Here is a 27,584-nt window from a genome sequence, read left to right on the forward strand (position 1 = left end):
GGCCACGCCCCGCCCCGCCCCAAGGCCGTCACCTGACTGCGCGCAGCCAATCCACATTCCACTGTGACCCAGCCGAGAGGCTGGCCCGCTGAAGCGCTGGGATTGGTCCGGTGTGCGCAACTCAGCCAATCCAGACGCGACCCAGGCCTCGCGTCCACGCCTCCCCCCCAGCGAAGCCCGGGAGCGGCACTCCCGGAGTATCCTGCTAGGCTGGTGTGACAGCGCCTGTGGCCGTTGAGTGGAGCTGGGCCGCGGGCGCGACCGGGATGGAGGCGACCCCGGCACCGAGCAGTCACGCGCAGAGGCGCGTGGCGAGTCCACCCGGCGGCCACGAAGAGAAGAGCCCGCCGGAGAGGTGCGCGCTGGGAGGGGAAGGCGAGGGAAGCCGCCGTCCCCCTCCTCCGGGAAGCCCTCCGGGCGCCGCGGGGTTGGGGCAAGGGAGGACGTTGCGAAACCGTTGGGTCTATTTATAATGATCTAGGCGGGAGGGGTGGTGGCGGGAGACGCGAATGCACGGAGGCAGAACCCGCAGGCCTCGCTGATGCAGTGGTGCTGGGAAAGCAGGGTTAACAAGGATGCCTCCCGGCCACTGGCCTGAGCACCCGGGGAAAGCGGGGGCGCAGACGGGGTGGCATTTCCGCTCCACTCGGCTTCCCCGGTGGGGGCGGGGGGGGGGGGGGCCAGAGGTGCAGGTAAGACATTGTCTCGTTGGTGGGGCTTCACTTCCCACTCCAGGAAGGTGTTAAATGGATCTTTTCCGGTAATTCTCTTTACCTGAACATGGGGAATGTGTGTGCGCCTGTAAAACCTGGGTTCAGGTCTCCATCAGACCAGCCCTCGCACGAGGCATTCCGCCTGGTTGGGACGGAGCCGAGCGGCGCTGGGAGGATGTCCGCCAGGGAGACCGAGTGGAGGGGGATGCAGGATGCCTTTTGGCCTTTGGGTTGTGAAAGTTTAGCTCGTCCACCTAATGCTGACAGCACCTTAAGGAAGTAGCAGGTAATGGACAGCGCAGGCTACCAAGTGTTTATCCGAAAGTCAAGCCGTACACGAGCCAAGCAGCAGGCCGAAAAGCGGCGGGCACTCAGCTGACGCCTGGAGCTTGAGGACCTTTGGGACATTTACAGGCTGTGGGAGCAGAGCAGAGTTAGGACAGGGAGAGGCCTGATTCCAGACTGGGCACACTGCCCGAAGCCCCAGAGCCCTGCACCTCCCAGGGGGCTGTGGTTTGGCCGTCAGAACGGTGGCTGCGAGGGGGAGTCGTAAACGCACCGTCCCGCGGTCCCCCTGTTTGCGCCTCTCTGGTCTGAGCGGGGAAAGGAAGGGCCGGCGTCTCGGCGAGGCTTGCACGCCTCCAGGTGTTCCAGGCTCCCGCGATGCATTAAAGGGTTGGTCTTGCAGTAAGAGAAGGGATTTTTCTGATTTGTTAAGCATTTGGCGTGCTGTCCAAAAGGGAGACATACCGGTGAAAAGCCTCCTGAGCCCGTCAAACCCGAAGTCGAGACCGCTGAGAAGAAAGAACCGTCTGAATCGAAACCCAAGTGTGGGACCACAGTGTCCAAGCCCCTGAACGAGCAGAAGCGATAAAGAGGCCCCGCCCAGATGAACCAACGACCACTTTGGAATTAAAAGGATCTGCCTCCATAAAACAACCACTTCCTAAACTTAAACCGTCATCGGGTAATGAAAAAAAAAATAAGAAAGAAGAATGCAGTGATGGGATTAAGGTCTCGTGAGGAAATGGCAGTTGTGCAAAGACATGCCAGGTTCTGCAAAGTCTGTCTCATTCCGGTCTGCCTGTCGCCCAGGAAGCGGTGGAACACTGGAACTGTTGGGAAGAGAAACTTCTGATTTTACTGCACGCTCGGCCCCAGGGGGCTGTGCGACAGGGGACCGCGTGGGGACTGCGAAGGATGCTGGGAAAAGAGTTGTCCCCGTGGACGGGACTGGCTCGGACTGGGGCGAGGCCGCCATTCCGGTGCGCGCTACACACTCGCGCCCAGAGCCCGGTCAGCGGTGGCAAATGGCACGTTGTTGCCTGTGCACACTGTCCTCGAAGGAGAGACGGAATTTCGTCAAAATGTGAAAGTAGGGGGCGTGATCGGCCAAAGCAAAGTTACCTAAGTTACCTAACGGGGACTGCAACAGAGACTGAGATCGCCGTGAGCAAAGCCGAACCTGTCCACGGTGCGGGCAAGCCTCGCACTGCCTGCAGCCGCAAATCTGCAACACGGAGGGAATAAAAAGTTACTGCCTATTTCAGAATTCTTTTTTTTTGTAAATATATTTTATTGATTATGCTACTACAGTTCTCCCATTTCCCCCCAGTCACTCCACTCCATCCTGCACATCCCCTCCCTCCCACCCTGTAGTTCATGTCCATGGGTCATACATATAAGTTCTTAGGCTTCTCTACTTCCTACACTATTCTTACCCTCCCCCTGTCTATTTTCTACCTACCAGTTATGCTACTTATTCTCTGTACCTTTCCCCCCCTCTCTCCCCCTCCCACTCCCCTGTTGATAACCCTCCACGTGATCTCCATTTCTATGGTTCTGTTCCTGTTCTAGTTGTTTGCTTAGTTTGCTTTTGTTTTTGTTTTAGGTGTGGTTGTTAATAACTGTGAGTTTGCTGTCATTTTTACTGTTCATATTTTTTATCTTCTTTTTCTTAGATAAATCCCTTTAACATTTCACATAATAAGGACTTGGTGATGATGAACTCCTTGAACTTGACCTCATCTGGGAAGCACTTTATCTGCCCTTCCATTCTAAATGATAGCTTTGCTGGATAGAGCAATCTTGGATGTAGGTCCTTGCCTTTCATGACTTCAAATACTTCTTTCCAGTCCCTTCTTGCCTGTAAGGTCTCTTTTAAGCAATCAGCTGACAGTCTAATGGGAACCCCTTTGTAGGTAACTGTGTCCTGTTCTCTTGCTGCTTTTAAGATTCTCTCTTTGTCTTTAATCTTGGCTAATGTCATTATGATGTGCCTTGGTGTGTTCCTCCTTGAGTCCAGCTTCTTTGGGACTCTGAGTTTCCTGGACTTCCTGGAAGTCCATTTCCTTTGCCAGACTAGGGAAATTCTCCTTCATTATTTGTTCAAATAAGTTTTCAATTTTTTGCTCTTCCTCTTCTCTTTCTGGTACTCCTATAATTCGGATGTTGGAACGTTTAAAGATGTCTTGGAGGTTCCTAAGCCTCTCGTCATTTTTCTGAGTTCTTGTTTCTTCATTCTTTTCTGGTTGGATGTTTCTTTCTTCCTTCTGGTCCACACCGTTGATTTGAGTCCCAGTTTCCTTCGCATCACTATTGGTTCCCTGTACATTTTTCCTTTGTTTCTCTTAGCATAGGCTTCATTTTTTCATCTGGTTTTCGAACAGATTCAACCAATTCTGTGAGTGTCTTGATAACCAGTGTTTTGAACTGTGCATCCGATAGGTTGGCTATCTCTTCGTCACTTAGTTGTATTTTTTCTGGAGCTTTGAAGTGTTCTGTCGTTTGGGCCATTTTATTTTTTTTTATCTTGGTGCACCTGTTACGTAAAGGGGTGGAGCCTTAGGTGCTCACCAGGGCGGGGTGACGCTGGTCGCTGCGCTGTGATGCTATATGTGGGGGAGGGGCCAAGAGGGAGCAATGGCGCTTGCTCCACTCTCTGCGGGATTTCAGTCACTCCCTCCACTACCCACAATCAAATTGGGCCCCTCTGGTGCTGATTCCCGAGTGGGTGGGCTTGTGCACGCTCTAGGCCCCTGTGGGTCTCTCCAACGAGCTCTCCTGTGAGGCTGGGAGTTTCTCCTGCTGCTGCCTCAACCCCCACTGGTGTTTTCAATCAGAGGTTTGAGGCTTTATTTCCCTGTGCTGGAGCCCTGGGTTGCTTCGCTCCCCCTGTTCCTCCCGGTTTATCTATGCACGAATGTGGGGCCACAGGGTCTGCCAGCCACCACCTTGTGGGGTCTGCTAGCTGCAGCCTGGCCTGCCCCGCTCCACAATCCGCCACCTCGCCGGGTCCGCCAGCCGCCGCCCCTCACCGAGTCCTCTCCACCCCAGCTGCCCAGCTCTGCCCCTCCCGCCGGTCTGGGTGAGTGTTTCTTCTTTATCTCCTTGGTTGTCGGACTTCCATACAGTTCGATTTTCTGTCACTTCTGGTTGTTTTTTGTTTTTAAATTGTTGTTGTCCTTCTTTTGGTTGGGCGAGGAGGCACAGTGTGTCTACCTACACCTCCATCTTGGCCAGAAGTCCCTATTTCAGAATTTTTAACTTGGGGTGAAGTGGTGGCTTGCTGCTGTAATCTTTTGTTTTGTTAAAGATTTTCATTCATTTATTTTTATAGAGAGGGGAAGGGAGGGAGAAAGAGGGGGAGAGAAACATCCACGTGTGGTTGCCTCTCACACGCCCCCTACTGGGCGATCTTTCCATTCGCAAGCTGACGCTCAATCCACCGAGCCACACCAGCCAGGGCCACCAGCAGGTTCTTGAAAGCCAAAGTCAGTTTATCTTTTCATGCCTCTGTTTTTCTTCTGAGTTGCCTAGGATTGATTACTCGTTTCTCCTCACTCGTAGAGCTATAGACTGTCTCGTGCTTGAAGAAGCTAGAAAAGAGGCTCACAGTTACAGTAGTTCTTGGTATAATATCGTGTTAAGCAGAGAAATATCATAATTAATAAAACTATGGAATGTCAAGTTTTCCGTTTTTTTCATGACTTTATGTTCCTATAATGCTTGAAAATCTTTCAGGGAAAAAAAAGTTTTGCAATGTTTTTTCCACTCTGGACAGTTACTTTCTGTAGGATTAATTCTGAAGTAGTGTTGTTAGTATTGGTTGGCCAGAAAGTTCATTTGGTTTTTCCCGTATGCCGGCTCTAGTAGCGCTTAGTTGTCTTTAACTTCAGTCAAAGCAATTTTATTAGATTGTATTGTGACAGCTGTCATGTCAGCGTGCGTTTAAAAAAACATTAAAATTGGTGAATTTTTGTGTAGCCATTTTAATATTGAAGATGGAAGAAAATAAGCAACATTTTTGGCAATGTATACTTTATTATTTCAAAAAAGGCAAAAATGCAACTGAAACGCAAAGAAAAGATGTGAGCAGGGTGTGGAGAAGGGGTGCGAGCGACCAGATGTGTCGGAAGTTCCGTGCTGGAGAATCCTCGCTGGACGACGCTCCTCGGTCTGGTAGACCAGTTGAAGTTGATAGCTATCAAATTGAGACATTAATTAAGAACAATCAACATTATACCATGTGGGAGATAGCCGACATACTCAAAATGTCCAAATCAAGTGTTGAAAATCGTTTGCACCAGCCTGGTTACGTTAATCACTTTGATGTTTGGGTTCCATATAAATTAAGCGAGAAAAACCTTCTTGACTGTATTTCCGCATATGATTCTCTACTTTAACATAATGGAAATGTTCTGTTTTAAAACAAATTGTGACGGGCGATGGAAAGTGGATACGTTACAATAATGTGGAACGGAAGAGATCGTGGGGCAGCGAATGAACCACCACCAGATGCACCAAAGGCTGGTCTTCATCCAGAGACGGTGATGCTGTGTATATGTTGGGTTGGGAGGGAGTCCTCTATCAGGAGCTCCTTCTGCAAAACCAGACGACTAATTCCAACCAGTGCTGCTCCAATGAGACCAGCTGAAAGCAGCTCTCAATGAAAAGCGTCCAGAGTTCACCAACAGAAAACGCAGAATCTTCCATCAGGAGAACACGAGACTGCATGTTTCCTTGATGACCAGACCGGGCAAAAACTGTCACAGGCTGGCTGGGAAGTCCTGACTCATCGCTGTATTCAGCAGACACTGCGCCTTCGGATTTCCGTTTATTCCAGTCTTTACAAAGTTCTCTTAATGGAAAAAGTTTCAGTTCCCTGGAGTACTGCAGAGGCACCTGGAATGGTTCTTTGCTCTAAAAGATAAACAATGTTGGCAAGATGGAATGGTGAAGTTGCCTGAAAGATGGCAGAAGACAGTGGAACAAAACAGTGACGACATTGTTCAGTGAAGTTACCAGTGAATATAAAAAATGTGTCTTTTATTTTTTACTTAAAAGCAGAATGAACTTTTTGGCCAAGCCATAGTTAAATAGGAATATATGCATTGAGTAACAAGTTAGAATTCATTTGCAACTTTTTGCAATAAAAAATTATATCAGTACCAAAATTATATTACTTGCCAGGCAGTATCATTGAAGAGTATAGGAAAGATTACAAATAAGAGCATCAATTGGTTAAAATTCACCAGTTTATGAGACTAAGCAATAACGTTAAATATCTCTTTCCCGGTTATAAGGTCTTGGTGTAGTGCAGTGAGTAATTGTGTCTGAATCATAGAATACACACTCTTAAAATTTTAAATTACACATGAAAAGAAACTAAATGTATATCTGGCTTCCATGGTGGTGAAGTCTGTCTATAAAATTACAGATTAAAGCTTTGCTTTGCTTTATCACGACTATTACTTGTTAAATAAAATAGCTTAGTTGCTTTACAGGGCGTTTTAGGCTTTCACGAGCCGCGGCAGTTCAGGCAGCAGGGGCCGAGTCTACGGCGTACTAATTTGTTAAACAGCATCGCGGCGTTAGGTGGCCAAGGCCGCTGGAACCCAGTCAAGGAAGGGAAGGTTGCTTTCTGAAGTCGTGCAGAGCTCACGAAGAAAATGAAAAATGTCGTGAAGGCCAGCCTCCCGCAGAGTTTAATAAGCTTGGGCATGAATTATGCTTGCATAATCAAAATGATTATTTCCTTAAAAAAACAGAACCAAAAAGCCATGTTTTCAGAGCCATGGCTGGTAATTGTGTTTGAACTTCCGTGTGGATCGGTTTCAACACTGTTGTTGATTTAAAATTTGGGTGAAATACTTTCTGGTAGCAGGCAGGGTTCCCTCCTGCGGGTAGTTCCCCCGATCCTGAAGGCGTTTGGTATGGGTGAAGCTGCACAGGTGGCGGTTGCTCACGGGGTCTTGCAGAGGAGCTGTGTCTTCTGCGACATCACTTTGTCATCGTGCAGGCCACCGTGCCCAGTGCTGTCACAGCGAGGGCAGCGAGGGAGCCCACAGAGCCCCTGGAGCTGCCGCTGAGCCTCTGGCTGTGGATGCGGACCGGCACCAAGGGGCAGGTCCTGGTGCCCGTGATGTGGAGGGCCGGGGAGGAACTGCAGGGAAGGAGGCTGGGAGGGAGGGGTAGGTGGCTGCGTGGGCCCCCACCAGAAGGCCAAGTTAGAGCACAGACAAAAAAGAAAAAGTGGGGGGGCGTGGTCATTCTAGGCGAAGAAACCCAAAAGTTCAAGGAGAGCTGCAGGCCTGCCCCAGGGACAAAAGAAGAGGGAGGGAGAGCGGGAGGAATGGGTGCCAGGCCCACCCCCAGCCCCACTGCCTCCTCAGAGAACCAGTGAGGTTACAAAGCGAGCCCGGGAGGAAGAGCCCCCGACAGGTGCACTCCCTGGGCCCCGTGGACCTGGCCTGGGTGGTTACCCGGAGGAGCGCGCGCCCTGGGCGTCCCCCTCCCCGTTGCCCTGAGGGACCGAGCGCCCGGCGCGTGCACATTCCCTGCCCTTCCTTCCTTCCCGCAGGAGCGTTTACATGGACTACAACGCCACCACCCCGCTGGCACCCGCTGTCATCCAGGCCGTGACCGAGGCCATGCGGGAAGCCTGGGGGAACCCCAGCAGCCCTCACCCGGCAGGTAATTGTCGACACTGCGCGCAGATGGCAGGTGGGGGCAGAAGCGCCACGGTGGGGGGCGTGGGGGGGCAGTTTTCGCTTGGTTTTGGATAGATTAGCTCTAATTCTTGGTAGATTTTTTCTGTGGAGTCCAACTTGAGCCTAGTTGACACCACAATCTTTAATCTGTAACACACACTCCTGTCTCCTTTTCGCAGACGAATGAGATGCCTCATAAGAGTTATTTGTTACAGGAACTACTATGGAGGACACATGAACAAAATCAAGGGGGAGGGTGGAGGTGGGGGAGGGAGGGGGGTTCGGCTGGGGTGGGGTGGAAGGATGGGGAGAAAAAGCACACAACTGTAGTTGAATAACAATACAAAATTAAAATTAAAAAAAAAAAGTTATTTGTAATGGCCCTGGTGGGTGGGGCTCAGTGGACTGAGTCCCGGCCTGTGAACCAAAGGGTTGCTGGTTCGATTCCCAGTCAGGTCACAGGCCTGGGTTGTGGGCCAGGTCCCCAGTAGGGGGCGTGTGAGAGGCAACCACACATTGATGTTTCTCTCCCTCAGTTTCTCCCTCCCTTCCCCTCTAAAAACAAATAATTTCTTTTAAAAAGAGCTATTTGTAATATCTGTACCTGTTAAAACCCTCTCACATATCTGTCTCGGTCGATCCTTACAACATTTGCAAAATAGATCTTTTACATCATCAGGATTGAAAATTATCTTGGTCCTTTTTCAAATTGAAAATTAGTTTTAAATTCTTTAATTAGAAATATCTTACTCTCATGTATTTTGTTTTAATGTAGAGCCGTGATTTCCAACCTTTTTCATCTCACGGCACAGAAACTAATTACTAAAACTCTGCGGCACACCAAAAAAATATATTTTTTGCCAATCTGACAAAAACCATAGGTATAATTTTGATTGATTTATAAAAAATAATAATAGTAATTACCTACCCTTTTTGCTCTAAAGTGACTTTAAAAAATCAGGCGCCTATACTTTATATAAAGATATCTCGTACCAAGAATTAACCAATGAGATGCAAATTTAGTACGCAACGCGACCGATAAGATGACACACACACATCTCACGTATCACGTGACCTATGTAGTTTTGGTTCAGGGCCTTCACACCGGACGGCTACTGTGGTGCTGGCTGTTGTCAGTTTTTCATTTCACAATCTAAGGGGAAAGAGGTCAGCGCCCCTCGAGTGTTCCGAAACTCCCCGCAGCGCACCGGTCGGAAATCGCTGGTGCAGAGAGCACTACACTGCAGGCTGGGGAAACAACTTGCTTAATTAAAATCACTCGTTCTACAGCGCAGTTACATAGTGTTTTTCAGCGGCGAGCCGAAGTTGTCCCTTTCTGACCGAGCGTGCGCCATCCATCACGATCCGCCGTCCTGTGGCGTATGGTGACTGAGAACCGCTTTCCAGCGGCCGCTGCGCTAGGGCTGAGTGACAGCTTCCCGGCCCGGCGGGCTCGCACACCCGTGCGCTCACGCAAAGTGTCCTGCAACCTGAGAGCCGAGTGCACGGTCAGAAGCAGGTGCTAGTCGTCGTTAACGTACTTGGTGGCCTAGTTGTGTATGTGGCAGGTGCGCGGTGGCCAAACGGGACACTTCCTTGTGTGTAATCTTCCCTCTAGTCACATTGAACTTTCCGATGCATCAGCCTTGCAGATGTGGGGAGCACTTAAATGCCAATAAAGAGCAATTAATATGAGGAAGTTTACAAGTAACCCTGAGGGAGAAATAATATTCTTGTACCTTGACAGCCCTTGTTTCCACAAATTAGTAAAAAATGCATTGCTACTCACTTCTTGTTGATACTCGGGTAGAAATTCGAAAAAGGCGGGGGAGGAGAGAAAATTGCCTTTATGATAGAATGACGTCATTACTTTCACTCATTATTACGACTTAACGCTCCTTTGGGAGAGTGTGTTTAAGGACAATGTTAAGGGTGTGGCCACGTCATCGGCTGGTCCCCAGTGGAACTGGCTCTTTCCACTCTGGGTTCTGGGCTGTTCTCACCATAATGACCCACTGTGGTCGGCAGCCCCCCGGGCCTGGCCAGCAGCACTCTCCAGGCGGGCCTGCCTCAGGCTGGAGACCAGACTCCGCTCCAAGGACTCAGGTCCTGCGTAGGGACACGGAACGGCAGGTCCCCGTGGGCATCTGAGCGACTGTCCCAGAGGAGCTAGGAGGGAGAGCCGGCCACCCTCCCGCCTGAGCTCACAGACGTCACCAGTCCTCCACGGGCTCTCGCCACAGCGACTAGGCTTTCCTGAAGCCCGCAGACCGTCACTACTCGCAGTGAGAACCGGCACAGTAGGCGGAAGGGGTGTGTGGACCACTCTGTACATTTCTTTTCCCCACACCTAGTTTTTATGTCTGTTTTTTTATATATAATCATACATATACTGGTGCCTGCTCAAGCTGTGGTGCTTTTGTGTTTTGGTGTTTTTGCAAATAGGATGACTAGTCGAAAGAGCAAAAAAGCTTGGTGACCACTGGCTCTGTAGACTGAGAATGGTCCCCAGCCTTCCCAGAGAGCGCGTCCCGGAGGCCCTGTCTGTCTCTGCCCCTGGCAGGCGGGTTCCTAGAGCCACAGAGACGTGGCAACAGCAGGGCGGCCCCCCACCCCTGCCCCGCTGTGGGGCCTACAGCGTGCGGCAGGGCGCGGGCTCTGTGGGCAGTCACGAGTCTCAGCTTTGCTTATTTCTGTTGTTTGCAGTGTGACCTTAAGCCCAGTACCCCACCCTTCCGTCCTTCTGCCCTGATGAGTGGGGGGCCGGGCAGGAGCCTCAGCTTCCCGTCTGCTGGCGCCCGGTAAGAGGAAGAGCGTGTCTTGGGACATCAGAGCTCCCGGACGTCCCCCGTATTTGTGTCCGGTGCACACCTGTTCCCCCAATCCCCGTGGGGGCCCCCGATTAGCTAACGCCTCCCGGCTGGCCCTGCGCTGGGTCACTTCCAGGTGGTAGCACGTTGCCGTGTCTACGGGACACGTCTGCTGTTAGAGTTGCTCACTCGCTCTGTCCTCGTCACTTTTCAAATACGGCGACTCACGTGGTAAAGCCATGCTAATGAACCTCCTTTCTGGTCCCTCCAGGTAGGAAGGCCAAGGACACGATCAGCGCAGCCCGGGAGAGCCTCGCAAAGATGATCGGCGGGAGGGCGCAGGACATCATCTTCACCTCCGGCGGCACCGAGGTACCGTCTCCCAGCCTGGTGGGCTTGGAGCTGCACGCCAGTGCGAGAGAGGGCGGCTCCTTGTTGGCGTGTTCTTTCTAAAGAGAGAGTAACGTTAGAGCTTGCTGTCTTATCAGTTAGCGTGATGTGAACGATTGGCAGTATTTATCCTGTAAGTGAATTGCAGGTGCCCGATAGGGTATTCAACGCAATGCCACGTGTGAATTACCTTGCTCTGCCGCGACGCTTCAATAAAGAATGTTCCTGACGAAGATGCTCGCAGACAGCGCCCGGGCACCGAGCCCGCGGCTCAGTGAGTGACACTCGGCGTGTCACCGGGCCCTGGGAAGGCAGGTGCGCAGGCTGTATGCAGCTGACGTGACCGTCCGCCCGAAGGCCCGAAGGGATCCGCAGCTGCGTTGTTCACGCTTGGAAGAGAATGTAATGAGGCCGTTACTAGAGAAGTCCACTGTGTCGTTCTGTGCCCTCAGCACAGTGGGTCGTCACCAGAATAGCAGACAGTGTCCCGTAAACCTAGAGGGAGCGCCTTGGTGAGACTCTCCCCCAGCGGGAACGCCAGAGGATATTGCTGTGAGTGCCGAGCGCCGGACAGGAGCTAAATAAACGGAGCAAATCGCCCCATTGGAGGACTAAAAGCCGCAGCGCCATAAAGGCGTCAGCTCCTCCCGAGTCGCTCTGTGGATGCAACGCAACCTCTGCCAAAATTCTGGAGCTCTCTTGGTGGAACCTCGTGCACTAGTGCATGTGGCAGTGCCAAAGCCCAGAGTGCTCGGGACTTCCTGGAGACCAAGGAGGACACAGGGCAGGGGCTCACTCTGCGCTGGAGCGACCAGATGCCACGTGTGCGTGGAGACTCGCACGTGACCGGGACACAGCCTGTCCTCACGGGCTCAGGGCAGTCCCAGCGCGGGCCTGTGTCCTGGTGCAGCTGTAACCCTTGCACTTCCCTGGCTGGGGCGGTAGGGTGCCTGGTGGTCGGGGTGACAGGGGGTGACAGACGCGGCAGCAGGAAGGGGCGTGACCTTGAATAAGTGGTGCCAGGACTGTGTGTTCACAGAGAACAAGGAAACTGGGTTTGTGCTTCACAAGACAGCAAAAACCCCCAAACTCCAGGCGTGATAAAGACCTAATCATGAAAAGTGAAATTCATAAGGTTTTTAGGTAATAAGTTAATATATTTTTCATTTTTTATTTATTGACTTGAGAGAGAGGCACGGGTTTGTTGTTCCACTTACTCATGCGTTCGGGGGTTGATCTTGCGTGAACCCTGACCAGGGGTCGAACCCTCAGCCCTGGCGCCTCGGGACGATGCTCTAACCAACAGAGCCACCGGCCAGGGCTCAGATAATGTTTCTGTGATGCTTCAGAGTGACGGGTGTCTTCTCCACGAAAGCATGAACCACCAGGAAAGACGGATAAACTCCCCCGCCAGCACCACCACAAGTAAATTTTGGGTCAGCAGAGAGCACTGTGAAGAGAATCAACAGCCGAGCCGGACGGCGGGAGAAGCCCTGCAGCACACAGACGCTGAGCCTGTGTCCGGGGTCCCCAGGCAGACAGCCCGGTGGGCCAGGTACTTGAAAATGCGCCGCGCGAAGAAGCCGCGGTGGTTTCTCCAGCGAGGGCATCTCAGCCCCCTAAGGAACCCGGGCCCAGGAGCAAATACTGCCGCAGTGTGTCTGCACACCCCGTCCGCATGCAATGTCCCCTGCGGAGAAGCGGGGGCAGGGCCGGAGGCCAGGGACACGCAGGCTGGGCTGGCAGGATGCAAGCCGGGAGGGCACTCAGAAGGCAGCGGCATCATCTGGCGCAGTGGAAGACACCCACCCTCTCAGCCAGCCGTCCCACGTGGGGCACGTGTCCCGGACACACAGACGCGGGGGCCCCGGGGACAGGGGAGGACTGCTGAGGGCAGCACTGTTCAGGACAGCCGGACACTGGGACAAGCAGACGACCCTCGGGGTTAGCATGGACCCGCGGTGACCACCCCCCTGTGACGCAGACCTGCAGTGGAGCACCTGCAGTTCCCAGCAGCAGCAGGGACGGGGCTCATGGTGCCGAGAGCGGGGGTCCCTGGAAAGGGAAGCTGAGGCGGGCAGGGCGGAGCCACATGGCCTGGCTGAGTGAGCAGAGGGGAGAGCTGCCACCAGGCCCCTGGGCACTGTGACCATCACCGCAGGACCAGCGGCCCAGGCAGCTGCCCTGGTCCCGTCGGAGCGCCGTGGCCTGGGAGCACGGGGCGCACGTGGGGTTGGGACCTGGTTCTGACGGAGCCACAGTGGTCTTGGGGCCGCTGGGAGTGCAGCCGTCATGGGGTTTCTCGGGAACTGTTGGCCGCTGCCTGCCGTGGATGTGGCGTGTGGGGGGTGTGGGACATCTGTGTCCTGACACGGTCACTGGGGTTACCTCGTACCCTGCCATCCCAGTGACCTCTGGTGTGTGGGCCCAGCCCGCCACAGAGCCCAGAAGGGTTCACAGAACCACCGTGTGGGGCGCTGCGTTTTCTGGGAGGGGCGACTTGGGACTGCTAAGGAAGCGTGACCTTTGGGGGAGCCCTTCCCAGTCCCCACCGTCAAGTTACCTAACTTGACACGTCACAGATCAGCGGAACCTTTGCTGGCCGCCCCTCTCTTTGCCAGGCGTCCGCTGTCCCTGAGCGCCCCTAGCGGGGACAGGGCCAGGGCACCCTCCGCCTTCCTGCTGCGCAGTTGCCTGGGGTCTGCATCTCCACAGAAAAGGTTCACTTCAGCTCCATTGCCTGAAGGCCAAGAAGAGGCGGAACCAGCACCTGGGGTCTGGAGACCCTCGAGGGGAAGAGGAGCGCTGAGACCCGCCCTAGGGAGCAGGGGAGTGGGCTCTGGGTGGCCAGGGCTGCATCCAGACCCGGGGGACAGTCACTCAGGTTTCACTGCTGTACTTTTTGGTCAAAATGTTAATATTTCACACACTTCCCCTTTAAGAGAAGTGTGGGTTACTTTTTTTTTAAAAAAGGCTTCTCCCACCCCACCTCCCTCCGTGGTCCACTTACTCTCCCGGAGACCAGCACTGTTAGTTCTGAGTCGGCCGGGGACCACCTGTGCGTGAAATGCAAGTAAGCGAGTAGATTTGTGGACTCTTCCCCCCTCCCCTTTGTGCCTTTTCGGGGATGGTTTGCACATGTGAGCAAATGTGTGTGGGCCTGGCCCTTCTGTACAGTCTGTGGGTTGCTGTGTATAGTGCTTGCTCCCTGTACGCTGAGCGAGCGCCCGGGAGCGTCTGGGTGTTTTCAGGTCTGCTCGGTGCTCCGCTGAACCAGGCCACGTCCACTCGTCGGGGCCCTGCTGTTGGTGCCCAGCGAAGGGCTTTCCAAGGCGCTGCCACTGGCACAAGCAGCGGCGGGGCCAGCCCTACATCCACGCAGACCCGCTGGGCGCGCCCCTGGAGGGGCCGAAGGGCGGGGGGCCTCAGTGCTGAGCGGCACTCCCCCCAGTTGTCCGCCTGGGCACTGGGCAAAGTAGCCCCTTCTTACAGGTTCATAAAATTTAAAAAGGCATACGAGACTTATGCATACCTAATTATGCAAAGCAGGCTTAATTGCCCAGAAACTAGTTCTGCAGCTTTGGACAGTCTGGAGCCCCCAGTCTCTGCAGGGAGGCCTTTGAGGCCACTCGGGAAGCCGGCCCTTTTTTCTCTTTCTGGTGTCAGGCTCGGGGAAGTCCTGGGTGGGGGGGACCGCTGCTCCCACCCTGCCCTCGGCACAGCTTTCGTGAGTGGTCTTTCGCTGTATCTCTGCAGTCAAACAATTTGGTGATCCACTCTGTGGTGACACATTTCCACAAAGTCCACAGCGCGGAGGGGGATGCGCCCCACATTGTCACCTGCACCGTGGAGCACGACTCCGTCCGTCTGCCCCTGGAGCACCTGGTGGAGGAGCACGTGGCCGGTGAGTGACCAGCCTGGCTGCACTCCAGCGGGGTCGGCTCCACCCAGCCTGCATGACTGGCTGGGGGTGGGGGGCGGCCCTGGGTCGTGGGGGGTCATTGCCCTGCCGCTCTTGGGCTCCCCAGCTGCTCCCAGGTGCAGGCACACAGCTGGCTCTCCAGGTCGGCCCAGGGGCATGGGAGGGAAAGTGATTGGCAGGTACAGGGGTGGTTTTCCCAAGTGATAATTTCAGATGCTTGTACACAGTGCATATTTAATGTTTTCTCTCTTTTTTAAAGATTTTATTTATTTTTAGACAGAGGGTAAGGAAGGGAAAGAAACATCAGTGTGTGGCTGCCTCTTTTGCGTCCCCCACTAGGGACCTGGCCCACACGCAGGCATGTGCCCTGACTGGGAATCAAACCAGCAACCCTTTGGTTCACAGGCTGGCACTCAATCCACTGAGCCACACCAGCCAGGGCCACAGTACACATTTAACAGCGTGTCCATAAAACACTAAATGATGCTTTGCCTTGTTTGATTTCAGTCATTCAATCTTGGCTTCCACTTCCTCTATGAAGAAAACGGGCCAAATAGTCAAGTTCAGGTGGTGGGAGCCAGAGGCCCTTGGTGGGGTTGGGGGAGCGAGCCCCGGGCCTCCCCAAGAGCCTGCCAGGTGGCCCGAGGGGTGAATTAGGCTCAGCCGGTGTGACGGTGGCCCTGCTGCTGTCACAGGGAAGGGACTGGTCCAGCTCTCACTTTTCCTGTGATGCCAGGTCTTGAAACACTGACCTGACTTTCCCAAACATAGGAGCCTCCCTGACCAGTGTGGCTTAGTTGGTTGGGCATCATCCCACAAAGCAAAAAGTCGCCGGTTTGATTCCCAGTAGGGGCACAGGCCTGGGTTGTGGGTTCAGTCTGGGCACTTGCGAGAGGCAACCCTTCCATGTTTCTCTCCCTCTCCTTCTCCCTCCTTTCCCCCATCTCTAAAACTAACTAAATAAAATCATTTTTAAAAAAAGAAATGTTTTAAAAAAGAAAAAGAAAAAAAACCTTAAGAGCCTTTTTCCCCAAAGACAGCCTAGGTTAACCCTCCCCTTTAAAAAGGGAAGTGACTTCCTCGAAGTACCGGGTCTCGGGGTGAACCTGACCTGCAGGCGAGTTGGCCCTCGCTTCCGTCTTCAGGGCTGAGGCCCGCCACCGCCCCGGGTGCCTGGGCACTGGTTGTCCTGTGTGGCGATCAGAAAGGTCTCCCTCCTTCCAGTCTTGCCTGAATGCCCCAGTTTAAATTTAAAATTAAAAAAAAGTCAGGTCTACCTTTTTTATGAAGTTGTTCCTTTTCTCCCTGCTGCCTTTTCACTGTCTTACTTACACAGGAATGGAGATCAGTACACATTGTTCTTAGTTACTGTTGCATCCAACCTCTTGTTTAAACTCACACGATTTTACAAAGTGTGAAATGCAGGCGATGGAAACAAGTTAGCCTTAGAGAAAGGTGTAAAGCACAAAGCACAGTAGCCCCCAGCCCTGTCCTGCTCAGTGAGGCTGGGGCTTGTTTGTTGTTTTGGGTTTGTTTGTTTGTTTAGAGGTGGGGGGAAGGGAAGGAGAAAGAGAGGGAGAGAAACATCAATGTGTGGTTGCCTCTCACACGCCCCCTACTGGGGACCTGGCCCGCAACCCAGGCGTGTGCCCTGACTGGGAATCGAACCAGCAACCGTTTAGTCCCCAGGCCCACCGCACTCAGTCCACTGAGCCCACCAACCAGGGCAAGTGTTGTGCGTGCATGTGTGTTTGTGGTTGTGCACACACCTAACATTTCACTTGAATTACTTCCAACTGAATCAGTGACAAGCATGGTCTTTATTTCAGCTCCAGCATCTGTTTGCTGACACGCCCCCCTTATAAAATGAGGACTTTATCTCACGCCTCCCCCCCCCCCAAGTGCCTTTGTTAGAGATCAGCACCACACAGCTGTCGGCTTCGGCCCATCACCCCCTGCAGTTCTGGAGTCTGGCACAACCACCACCACTTTTGGCCACAGAACATTTCCTCGCCCGAGGAGAAACTTGTGTCTACTAACTGGCCTCCATTTCCCTCGGCCCAGGCCCCCGCCAGTCTGCGCTCTGTCTCCAGCGGTCCCCGTCTGGACTTTTCCGTATGAGTGGGATCATGTCGCAGGTGGTCTCTTGTGACTGGCTGCTCAGCATAATGTTTTCAGGCGCGTCCGTGTTGTAGCGTGGGCCAGTACTCAGCGCCTTTGCGTGGATGAGTAAGTTTCGTTTTCCAGGAATAACATTCACATTGTCATCAGCTAATGACGTGCGGTGTGGCGATGACGCCCCCGTGAGCCCGTCTGAGGCTGTGATTGTGGGCACGCTTCGGTGCTCTCGGGCTCACACCCGGGAGTGGGTCCTGCAGGGACTGGTTTAACCCTGACCTTTGTCTTCAAAGCAGCTACACTGTCTGGCCTTCCCAGCAGCTCTCTCAAGGGTTCCGGTTTCTCCACATCCTCGCCAGCAGTTGTTACCGTCTGTCTCTTTTACTGTAGCCATCCCGGTGGGTGTGAAGCAGACTCTCGTTGTGGATTTTGTCCGCATTTCCCTGTGGCTGCCGACGCCGGACATCTTTTCAGGTCTTCATAGAAAGATGGTCCTGGGCAGGCTGCCTCCCTTCACCTCCGGTCTGGGTCCCATAGCGTATGCTGTGGGCTCTCACCCTTCGCTTGGGCCCCTCCCTGCCCCAGAGCCCTGGGCCTGCCCTTCCTGTCTTGGGCAGGTGATGCCAGCCACCTTCGGGGTGCATGGCAGGGGTGCCCAGACGGCCCTCCCTGTCGGCCCCGCCCTGCTGTCTGTGCTGTGCACCCTGACCTTGGAGAGCCGCCGGACCCTTTCACACGTCCATGTTCTGAGTTTGTTTAGCCTATTCCTGTGCACCCAATGCCGTGGTCCTTCTGTCTTCTCTCTGGGGGTTCCTCAACATCCCTTGTCCACAGGGGATGCTCCTTCTTTAGAAATGTATCTGTTTTCTCATTTCCAAGGGACTTTGGGGGAACGGACGTGTTTGTCTTTGGAGCCAAAACCCTCTATTTGGTCACCTCCACTGTTTTCCGTCTGCAGTAACAAGAGCAGGTGTGGAGTGAGTGCTTGTCAGTGCTGAGTGAGTGGAGGTCAAGTTCATGGGTCCCTGAGAGGCAGAAAGCAGAGTGTCCCACAGAGTGAGCCCGCCGGCGAAGCGTCACCAAGGAAGCGACCAGGCGGATCGTTTCTGGGTGGATCGTGCTAACGGGGTTGAGATTCCTTCTCCACAGTTTCCTGAACATTTACAACAAACTGCGTTTTAGTTGCGGAAAATGCCTTTGTGAAGCTGCCTCTACGTGAACCGTCGACAGAGGGCGCCGGCAGGGTTAACGTTGGTACTTGCGCTTCCTCCCTCAGCGGTCACCTTCGTCCCGGTGTCCACGGTGAGCGGGCAGGCAGAGGCGGACGACATCCTGGCGGCTGTCCGCCCGGCCACCTGCCTGGTGACGGTCATGCTGGCCAATAATGAGACCGGCGTCGTCATGGTGAGTCGCTTTTTCCTTTCACGAACACCCGGAGGGGAGGCCCGGCCAGCTCTGCTCGTGCCTTCCCGCCCCGCGGCCGGGCCTCGTCTGGCATTCGGTTCTGTGACACTGGTGGCCTGTCCCCGTTCAAGTTGCCTTCCTCCTTTCACTCGGTTTTCATCACACCCAGGCGGCATGCTCAGCTCTCTCCTGTCCCCACCGCAGCCCGTCCCCGAGATCAGCCGGCGAGTCCAGGCCCTGAACCGGGAGCGGGCGGCTTCCGGGCAGCCTGTCATCCTGCTGCACACGGACGCTGCGCAGGCCCTGGGCAAGAGGCGCGTGGACGTGGAGGACCTGGGCGTGGACCTGCTGACCATCGTGGGGCACAAGGTGCGCACGCCCCGGGGAGATGGCTGGGTGTGCCCCTGGGAGCCGGCCCTGGATGCGGTGACGAGCAGCTCACTGTCCGTGGGAGCTCACAGAAGGGGGACCAGCAGCCGCTGGGGTGGCATTCGTCGCGTGCCCAACCCACACGGGGCGGGAGGGGCGCGGCCTCTGCAGGTGGGGGACGCGGGGGGAATGCACGCAGACCCCTTGTGGGCCCTCTGCCCGCCCAGGATGGGAGCGGGGTGCTCCCTGCCCCTCGGTGCACAGGTGGAGCGCAGTTGTGGCGACTCACCTGTAAGGAGGAGTGGGGAGACGGTTCCTCCTGACAACCCTGCCGAAGCGGCCGCGCAGCCTCCTGGTGGGACCGCAGCCTGCGCGTTCCAGCGCTCGGTGGCTGGGCACGTCCACGGCTAGTTTCGGGAGGACGGGGGCTGCGGGCCTGGCACTGGGCGCTCAGAGTGTTTGGTTAACTTCGATGTGAAAATGTGGGCTGGCATCCAGGAAAAGCCCTTGGTGACATCTAGTCCCACCTCTGTCCTTTTACAGATCCGACCCTGTGACACGCGGGCAGCTCTGCTGCCACACAGCTGGGACACGGGCCCAGCCTGCCCCCCTCCCAAAGGCCTTTGACCCCAGGGTGTCCGGGGGGGTGCGGGGTGGGGGGTACACTGAGGGTGCTTCTCTGGGTGCCTGTCACCGCTCAGCATGTGCGTGTCCTTGCAAGGTCCTGGCTGAGTAATGGCTGGCCTGTCCTTTCAGTTCTACGGTCCCAGGATCGGAGCACTTTACGTCCGAGGGCTCGGGGAGCGCACCCCACTGTGCCCCATGCTGTTTGGAGGCGGACAGGAACGGAATTTCAGGCCCGGGTAAGGCGGGGTAACGGGCTCTGACCGGCTGCTGCGCCGCGCGTCCAGGGTGGTGGCTCCCCTGCCCCTTGGAAGTGGGGCGCGGCACAGCCTCGCTGGCTGCGGTCGGCGTGGCTCTTCCAGCTGAGTCCACACCTTGGACTTGCAGATCGCAGGCTATCTGGTGAGGAAGGGAATCTCTGTTTCTTTAAACCGCTTCGAAGCAGCAGCCCCCTGTCACTCTGGCTCGGCCACCTCCACCGAGGTGCCACGGAGCCTTCCTGGCTAGAATGTGCTGCCCTGTGACCCCACGGTGAGCGGGGCAGCCCAACACCCGGGCCCCTTTCCAACCACTCCTGTGTCCTGGGGACACGCAAGGATGCTTCATGCAGGGAACGAGGGGACAGCCAGAAACTTGAACGAAGACATCGGTAGATGCCATCGCCGAGCTGACGAAGATGTCAGGGTTATCAAACGCAGATTTCAAGGCAGACACAGTGAAAACGCTGCAGTGTGCACGCCGGGCGCAGAGGAAGTGGGAGTGTCACCAAAGGAAGAGGTATAAGGACTAAGTGGGAACTTCAGACGAACAGCTCCAGTAACCAAAGCAGAAATCCAGGGGATGCACTCAGGAGCAGGAGAGGGGACAGAGGAGAGGACCCATGCCCCGAAAGATCGAGGGATAAATGGAATCATCCCATCCAAACTGCAGAAGAGAAATGGAGCTGAAGAAACTGAGCGGAGCCTCGGGGCCCCGCGTGGCGGCAGCGGAGAGGCAGTCGCTGCTCACAGGAGGCCCAGAGGGAGGGGAGCCGGGGTGGGCAGTCAAGTCCTTGAAATAATGGCTGAAAACTTCCGCAGTTTGCAGACTTAAGAAGCTGGGCAAACCCCAAACAGGACACAGTGAAAGAAACTCACGTCACAACGTATCATTAAACTTCTGAACACGAAAGACAAAGAAAACTCAAAATCAGCCAGAGCAAAACCGACAGCTTACCTGGGGGGAGGGGTGGAGCTACCTCCAAAGACAGGGGTTTCTCATCAGAAACCATGGGGGACGGGAGTGGTCAGGCCAGAGCCCCACCCCACAGGCCTGGCCTTCAGGGTGGATGGGCAGTCAGGGTGTTCCGGGCGGAGGGACACCTAGAATTGTCGCCAGGAGATCTGTGCCGCAAAGGACTGAAGGGAAGGTCCCCAAACAGGAGGGAGACGGTGAGAGAGGGGCCTCAGGACCCCTGAAGGAAAGGGCACAGTGAGCAACGAAATCGGGGGTAAGTGAGACAGGCTTTCCACCGGAGTCATCTGCGTGATGTTTGGCTGCTGAAGCAAAAGTAATTCTCCAGGTGACTGTAGATGGAGGAGAGCGAAGGACTATGTGTGTGTTTGGGGGGGAGCGTTCCTCACCTGAAGCTTTCACATTGGACAGCACACTGCATGGGGATGGGCCGCACACAGCCCTGAGAGGCGATCGGCAGAACTCTGCCGTCTCCGGGAAACCGGCTTCCGGCAGAGAGGCGGGCTGGGCGTGAAGAATCGGAGAAGATGTGCCAGACAGAGATCAGTGCAAGGGAAGCAGGGGCGGCTACACAACAGTAGGTAAAGGGGACTCTGAAGAAAACCGTCCTGGTGGGGCGGCAGTACCTACTGATAACGCGGCCTCCACTGGGACGACCGCGTGCCTCATGGGGGGGCGGGCACATGGGGCAGCAGCAGGTGGGGAACTGGTAGGACCGAAGGGAAAGGGGCAGACCCCTGGTGTCTGTGCAGCTGGAACAGCCAGACCAGAAGCTGCGGAATATGGGAACCTCGAGAGCGCCCAGCAGCCAACCTGATCTAGTCAGGTGTCGGAGCCTCCACCCAGCCACAGCCAGACCTGCGCACTGTCGCTTGGCGCCCGTGAAGGACCGAAGTGGTGGGACGTCCCTCCAGACGCCACACGCGTCGAAAGGACAGTAAGGCAACACCACAAACAACCCACAGTTGTAAGTCTTCAACGTGGGTGAGGCAACCACTTCATCAGAAAATACCCCAACCCGCCCGCTGTGAAACAGACCATTGGGTAGCGCTGTAACGGTTAGGAAATTGGTTTCGTGATTTTATTTTATGTTTTTTAAGGATGTTATTTATTTTTAGAGAGAGGGGAAGGGAGGGGGAAAGAGGAAGAGAAACATCAATGTGTGGTTGCCTCTCATATGTGACCCCAACTGGGGACCTGGCCTACAACCCAGGCGTGTGCCCTGACTGGGAATCGAACCAGCGACCCTTTGGATCACAGGCTGGCGCTCAGTCCACTGCGCCACCCCAGCCAGGGCTGCCCAGATGGTTTTTGACAGATGTGGAAGCAGTTCTATGGCAGAGAGACAGCCTTCCAGCGGCGGGGCTGTGGGAGCAGACACCTGAGGCGGACCGGGAATCTCCACCATACCTCACACTCATCCAAGGTCCCTTCCAACTGGATCGTGAACTTACGTACAACATAAAACTATACAACTTTTAGGGGGAAAGTGGCCAGGACTTTGGACTTGGGAAGAGTTCTTAGACTCAACACCAAAAGCATCCATAAAAGGTAAAAATGGATAAAGTGTTGAACTTTATCAGAATTTAAAACTTTTGCTTTGCAAAAGACTTTGCTAAGAGGGTAAGAGAAGCTACATGTAGGAGAAAATAATTTGAAATGACACATCTGTCAAAGGACTAACATTAGAAAATGCAACCAACTCTCAAAACTTAACCACAAAGAAATCCCAGTTTAGTCAGAAACTGGACAAAAGGCACACACAGACACTTCACCGACGGGGTGGCACCGGCAGCAGACAAGCCCAGGAGAAGATGCTCAGCACCTTCACGATCGGGAAGAGGCAAAGGGAAGCCACGCCTGTCGAATGGCCGCCGGAGAGCGCAGTGCCCCCACCCCGCGCTGCTGCACGTGGCTGCTGGGAAGGGGACGGAGCAGCTGCTGGAAACCGTGTGGATGCTTCGCTAAAAACCCCATGGGTGACCAGCACGGGCAGAGCAGCGGTGCCCTGGGCGGCGTCCCAGAGGAAGGAAGAGTGAGGCCCACACGCACCTGTGCGTGCAGGTATTTGAGGCTGCACTCAAAGCAGCCCCAGGCTGGAAGCGGCCAGGTGCCCCCTGAGGAGTGAATGGTGTAGTGTACCCCTGGGAACATGGCTCAGCCAGGAAAGGGAAGGGGCCGTGCACACAGCCCAGCCGGGACCCCCCCCCCACCCGGGGATTGTGGTGAGTGGGAAGGGCCAGCCCCAAGGTCATGGGCTATGTGATTCCCTTTGTAGAGTATTCTTGAAAGGAGATCAGAGAGTGCAGATCCGTGGTGCCCGGCTCAGGAGGGTGGGGCCGGAGGATGGGGCGTGGCTATGCAAGGCTGGGGGAGGGGTGTTTGTGGCGCTGGGTGGTCTGCTCAGCGTCTGGGTTGAGATGATGTGCTGTAGTGTTACTTGGGGGAGGCCGAGTGAGGGTGCAGGGGCCATCTCTAAATTATTTCTTACAACTGCATGAGAGTGTCCATTGTCTCCAAATAAAAAGTTTAATTAAAAAAAGAAAAGCTGGACATCGTGGGTCAGCGCCCACAGTGAGCATCTCAGTGTGTGGGCAGGCTGTGTGTGACTCTGGGTGGGGGCTGGGGGCTGGGGACTGACTGCTGGGGTTGGGGGTGCGGACAGCAGACTCTGCTAACACACCTGGGCTTCAGGTCCTGCACAGGCTCCCCGGTTCACTGGGCAGCCGCTCCTGGTCTGACCACGTCGTCTGCAGAGGAAGGGGGAGGCCCGGAGAGGGGCTGCCATTGGGACCCACAGCTGGTGGAGGAGGCCGGGCCAGGCCAGCGCCCAGGCCCCCAGATTCCCGCCTGAGTCCTGGTCTCCCCAAGTCCCCTGTGGAACAGAGCCCGTCTCCGGGGCAGAGCTGACCATTACCAGCCAAAGGGAGCTGGGCAGGATAGCCCCTCCTGAGACTCAGCCGCGAGCCCACTCCTTGTCTTGTATCCGGAAACACGCAGCCGCCCGATCCAAAGGCCTGGGGCGACTTGATTCGGCCAAACTGAATAGGAAGAAAGTGATTAAGTCAACGTTTTGTTTTTCCTGAAATAGAGTGAGGAGCTCTGTATTCAGTTTGCTAGGTCAGTGGGTAAAGGCCGTGGTCTCGTGGGTCTCACTCTCCAGCACCCCGAGGCCCCAGAGTCGGGGCTCCTCCTGTTCCGCGGTGGAGAGCCCCACAGAGCCGCGCTGAGGGACCAGCGGCAGGAATGAGCTCTTCGGGCCCTCGCCCGGTTTGGCGGAGGGGACCACGGGTCCCCCCAGGTGGGGCAGGTCTGGGTGGAATCGTCACTGAGGACAGCGATGCATGTGGCCCGTCCGGGGCTGTGTCCACCTCACTGGGCGGGACCAGTGACCTGCAGGGAGGGTTTAGGGGCCTGTGTCTGCCCTTGAGGTGGCCCCGCAGCACATGTGTGGGAAAGGTGTAGCTGCGATTCTGTCTTCATGGGGATACGACGCCCCTGTGGACAGGACTCCTTCTGGGGACACTTGTCAGCCACTCTGCGTGGACATAGGGTTGAACCCCTGTCTTACAGGACGGAGAACACCCCGATGATCGCCGGCCTGGGCAAGGTAAGCCTCGGGGACCCGGGCCACCCTCCTGCTGTGTCCCTCCCTCCCACATGCTGGTCTCAGCCGCAGTGCTGCCCAATGAGGGGGCGCTCCCACACCAGGTGGTTCTCCGGGACACCGGCCGTGTGTCCCGCGTGCCTGGGGGTCCCAGGAGATTCCCCACACTCTGAGATCACAGGGTCCCCCCGGCTCCTCAGATTTGGTTAATTCACTGGAGAGCTCACAGAGCTCAGACACACTGACTTGCCAGGCCCCAGGTTTGTTACAAAAGGAAGTTATAAAGGACGCAGAGACGCAGAGGAGGGCGGGGACTGCCACCCTCCGGGGGCCCCGCCCACAGTCATTAACTGCATTTCCAGCCCCTCCTCCCTGGAGGATGGGGTGGGCCACCCACACTGGCCTCATTAGAACAAAGACACTCCGGTCACCAGGAGTTCCTGAGGGACTTAGGTGCCCGTGTCAGCAGCCCGGGCTAGAGCAGCACAGGACCCACCGGGGTCTCGGACGGAGGGCGACGCACCTGCTTTCTGTCCTCCCCTGTTTTCCAGCGGCTTTACAGGCAGCCAGCACTTTAGGGAGGTCACGTCCATGGCCCCAGGAAGTAGGCAGACACTGGGAAAGCCCTTGATTTTGCTTCCATGGGGGGCTGGCCTCCCATGGGGCTGGTTCGAGTGCTCAACACGGAGGAGAGGACGGCCCGTTTTCCCAGTCTCCCCTGGTGAGTGATTGGTGATATCGCCACAGCAGAGACGGTGGTCAGGCTGCCGATTTCCTGGGTGACCCAGGGTCCACACACTCCGCCTCCCTGGGCCTGGCCGTCTGTCCCCTACAAGATGGGGTTGTGGCCACAGCTTCCTAAAGATACCCCTTGTGAGGGCCAGAGGGGGACCTGTCTGCCTGTCCTACAGTGACCCCCGCCTGCTCCTGGCTCGCACCTGCACCCAGATCCTCTGACCGCGCCGCCCATTCCGGGACACACGGCCACCTCCTCACACATGCCTGGCCCAGCCTGATGTCCTCTGTGTCCTCGCACAGTTGGGCCCTGGCCCTCGCCCCCTCGGGCCACGCCCAGTCCCCCGAGCAGGGGGCTCCCCACCCCTTCCCTGCGCTCCCCGAACATCCCACCCTGCTGCTGTCCCTCTCGTGTGTGGCGGTATGGTCCTCCCTGCCCTTCCCTGGTTCCCCCTACCCCATGTTTCTCTGCCCCATAGGGGCCAGCGCACACTCTTCCCCCCGACTCCCATCCTGCCACCCAGCCTCGCTGCCTGTTGCCCTTCGCCCCTGGGACTGGCCGAGACAAGCCATCACGTCCTTGTCCCTGTGGCTGCCATGGGCACACTGCTCTCTGGCTTGTTGCCCTCACCCTGCTGGCCCTCCTCATCGCCTGTCCTCTGCCCCGGGGGCCATCCCAGCCCCCTCCCCAATGCGCCTCCCATAGCTTGGATGCCAGCTTTGAACTTGACACCTCTGAGCAGGTCCTGACTGTTCTCCTGGGAGACCCACACCCCCACCTGCTTGCCTGGTGTTCCCTCCGGGTCCTTGATGTGTCCCAGTCTCCTCTGCCGTCCCTTCTCCCCTCACAGAGCCTCCTGCCATCCAGGCTCTCACTTCAGAAACCTAGGAGGTGCCCTTGACCTCCACACCTGCTGCAGCAGCCAGGCCTGTCTGTCAGCTTCTTGTCCATTTCCACGGCCACCGGCACTAGAGCAGGTCATCCCGTCCTTTGCCCACCCTGCCAGTCTCGTCCCTTCTCCACACGGCACTGGGTGATGGTCCGCCATGCAGACCGGATCCTCCCTCAGAATCCAGGGGCCTTGGCCCTGCCGCATCCAGGCTCTGGTCCACCGCCACCGGGCCTGCCACCTCTCCCACTCGGTTCCAGGAGCGCACTGCCCCTCCCTCCGCTGTGGCCTTGCACTCCGTGGCTGCCCTGCCTAGGACGCCCTTCCCGCCTCTGCCCCCAGCACCCCCCACCACGGTCCCTGTCCCCGCAAAGCACCCGCCCCGGGCCGTCTACTGTCTGTCTCTGGGACAGAGAGGACGAGCTTTCGGGCTGTACGGGCTGGGGCGGGGCGTCTCTGGGGCGTGGAGGGCCCAGGAAGGGCCCGAGAGGTAAACTCCTGTGGGCCGAGTGCAGACAACGCTCCCGGCCCTCATCGCTGACCGCCACGGGGCCATTTGCAGCTACCGTCGGGGGTGCTCCAGAAAGTGACCAGTGTGAGGACACGTCCCCTCTGCTGCCCCTGGCTTCCCACTAACCGGACGTGCATTCTCACACCGTGTCCCCAGGCTGCTGAGCTGGTGGCCGAGAACTGCGAGGCTTACGAGGCCCACATGCGGGACGTGCGCGACCATCTGGAGCAGAGGCTGGTGGTGAGCACGTGGTCACCGGGGCGCTGGATGTCTGCGCCCCGCACCGCTCCTTCTGCCAGTGGGCAATGAGGGCGGGCCCGCACTGCCTGGGGAGCAGGTGGGACACGTGCGATTGGCGTCCTGGAGGAAAGGAATTGGTGCCCGGGGTGGGGACTGAGAGCCACTAAGGTCACGATCGAAGAATTAAATGACGAGACGTGAGCAAGTCAGAAGCCCCCAAAGGGACCCCGGGCCCAGCAGGTCATCTTTTCCGGACTCAGGACAGAAACGCAGCAGAGTCAGCGCCTTTCGGGGTCGTACAGAGGGACTAGTGTGTGTTCAGGATGCCTGTGTCCTTACTGGCTCTGCCTCCCTGGTCGGCCCCCTCGCCCGCCACGGGTAGCACTTGCCCGTAAGAACTGGTTTCTGCGCTGAGGGTGAGGTTCTGCCTCCCAGGAGAGTGAGGTTCAGACAGTTGGCGGGTCAGGGGGCCTTTGAAGCTGCCACTGAAGGTTTTGCTGGTTTTTCAGGCTGAATTCGGTGAGAAGAAAATCCATCTGAACAGCCGGTTTCCTGGGGCAGAGCGGCTCCCCAATACGTGTAACTTCTCCTTCCGGGGACCTCGGCTCCAAGGTGATGACCGTCTTCCCCCTGGTCTCTCCATGGGGTGGCAGGCGCAGGCCGGACTGGGCTGCAGGGTCACTGGCCGAGGGACTGAGGGACCAAAGGGACCGACGGCTCCGAGAGCAGACTCAGGCGGCTGTCCCATCCAGGTGGCCTGGGCTCCAGCACTGTCTCTCCCTGAGTCCCTGTGTGTGGCTCTCAGGCCGGGACCTGGGACTGCTCAGGCTCCCACAGCCATGCGGCCACCCAAAGCTGCTAGGGAAGGAGGTAAAATTAACCTCGCTTCAGATGAGCTGGTTAGAAGATGTTCCATAGGGTTTGGGGAAGAAGAGGCAGCAGCTCTAAAACCCAGCTGAGAGCGAGGACAGGAAGGCGCAAGTCTGCAGGTCCCGTTTGGTCCCCTGACCATGGCAGCACCTCCCA

The 27,584-nt window shown here is 56.2% G+C and overlaps 1 protein-coding gene and 1 pseudogene across 5 annotated transcripts in view; both read left to right on the top strand.

Annotated features, from left to right (window-relative positions):
- Positions 1 to 185: 185 nt before the first annotated feature.
- The window catches only part of SCLY (selenocysteine lyase), a 30,118-nt gene continuing 2,719 nt past the window's right edge, over positions 186 to 27,584 (top strand). Inside the window, exons 1-11 of one of the 5 annotated variants that reach the window (XM_053919283.1) lie at positions 7,578 to 7,688; positions 9,009 to 9,273; positions 10,412 to 10,506; positions 10,787 to 10,887; positions 14,662 to 14,809; positions 18,222 to 18,349; positions 18,554 to 18,718; positions 19,475 to 19,581; positions 24,149 to 24,185; positions 26,370 to 26,558; positions 27,068 to 27,170. In XM_053919283.1, the coding sequence (XP_053775258.1) occupies positions 10,837 to 10,887; positions 14,662 to 14,809; positions 18,222 to 18,349; positions 18,554 to 18,718; positions 19,475 to 19,581; positions 24,149 to 24,185; positions 26,370 to 26,558; positions 27,068 to 27,170 (928 nt within the window). In that variant the 5' untranslated portion in view covers positions 7,578 to 7,688; positions 9,009 to 9,273; positions 10,412 to 10,506; positions 10,787 to 10,836. Of the gene's footprint in view, positions 356 to 7,575; positions 7,689 to 9,008; positions 9,274 to 10,411; positions 10,507 to 10,786; positions 10,888 to 14,661; positions 14,810 to 18,221; positions 18,350 to 18,553; positions 18,719 to 19,474; positions 19,582 to 24,148; positions 24,186 to 26,369; positions 26,656 to 27,067; positions 27,171 to 27,584 lie in introns of those variants that run through there. The other 4 variants (XM_045198001.2, XM_024564254.3, XM_053919284.1 and 1 more) reach the window with 4 other exon arrangements.
- On the top strand, positions 1,423 to 2,124 carry LOC112307691 (cysteine and histidine-rich domain-containing protein 1 pseudogene; annotated as a pseudogene).

Source organism: Desmodus rotundus, chromosome 2, assembly GCF_022682495.2.
Source record: "Desmodus rotundus isolate HL8 chromosome 2, HLdesRot8A.1, whole genome shotgun sequence".
NCBI lineage: Eukaryota > Metazoa > Chordata > Mammalia > Chiroptera > Phyllostomidae > Desmodus > Desmodus rotundus.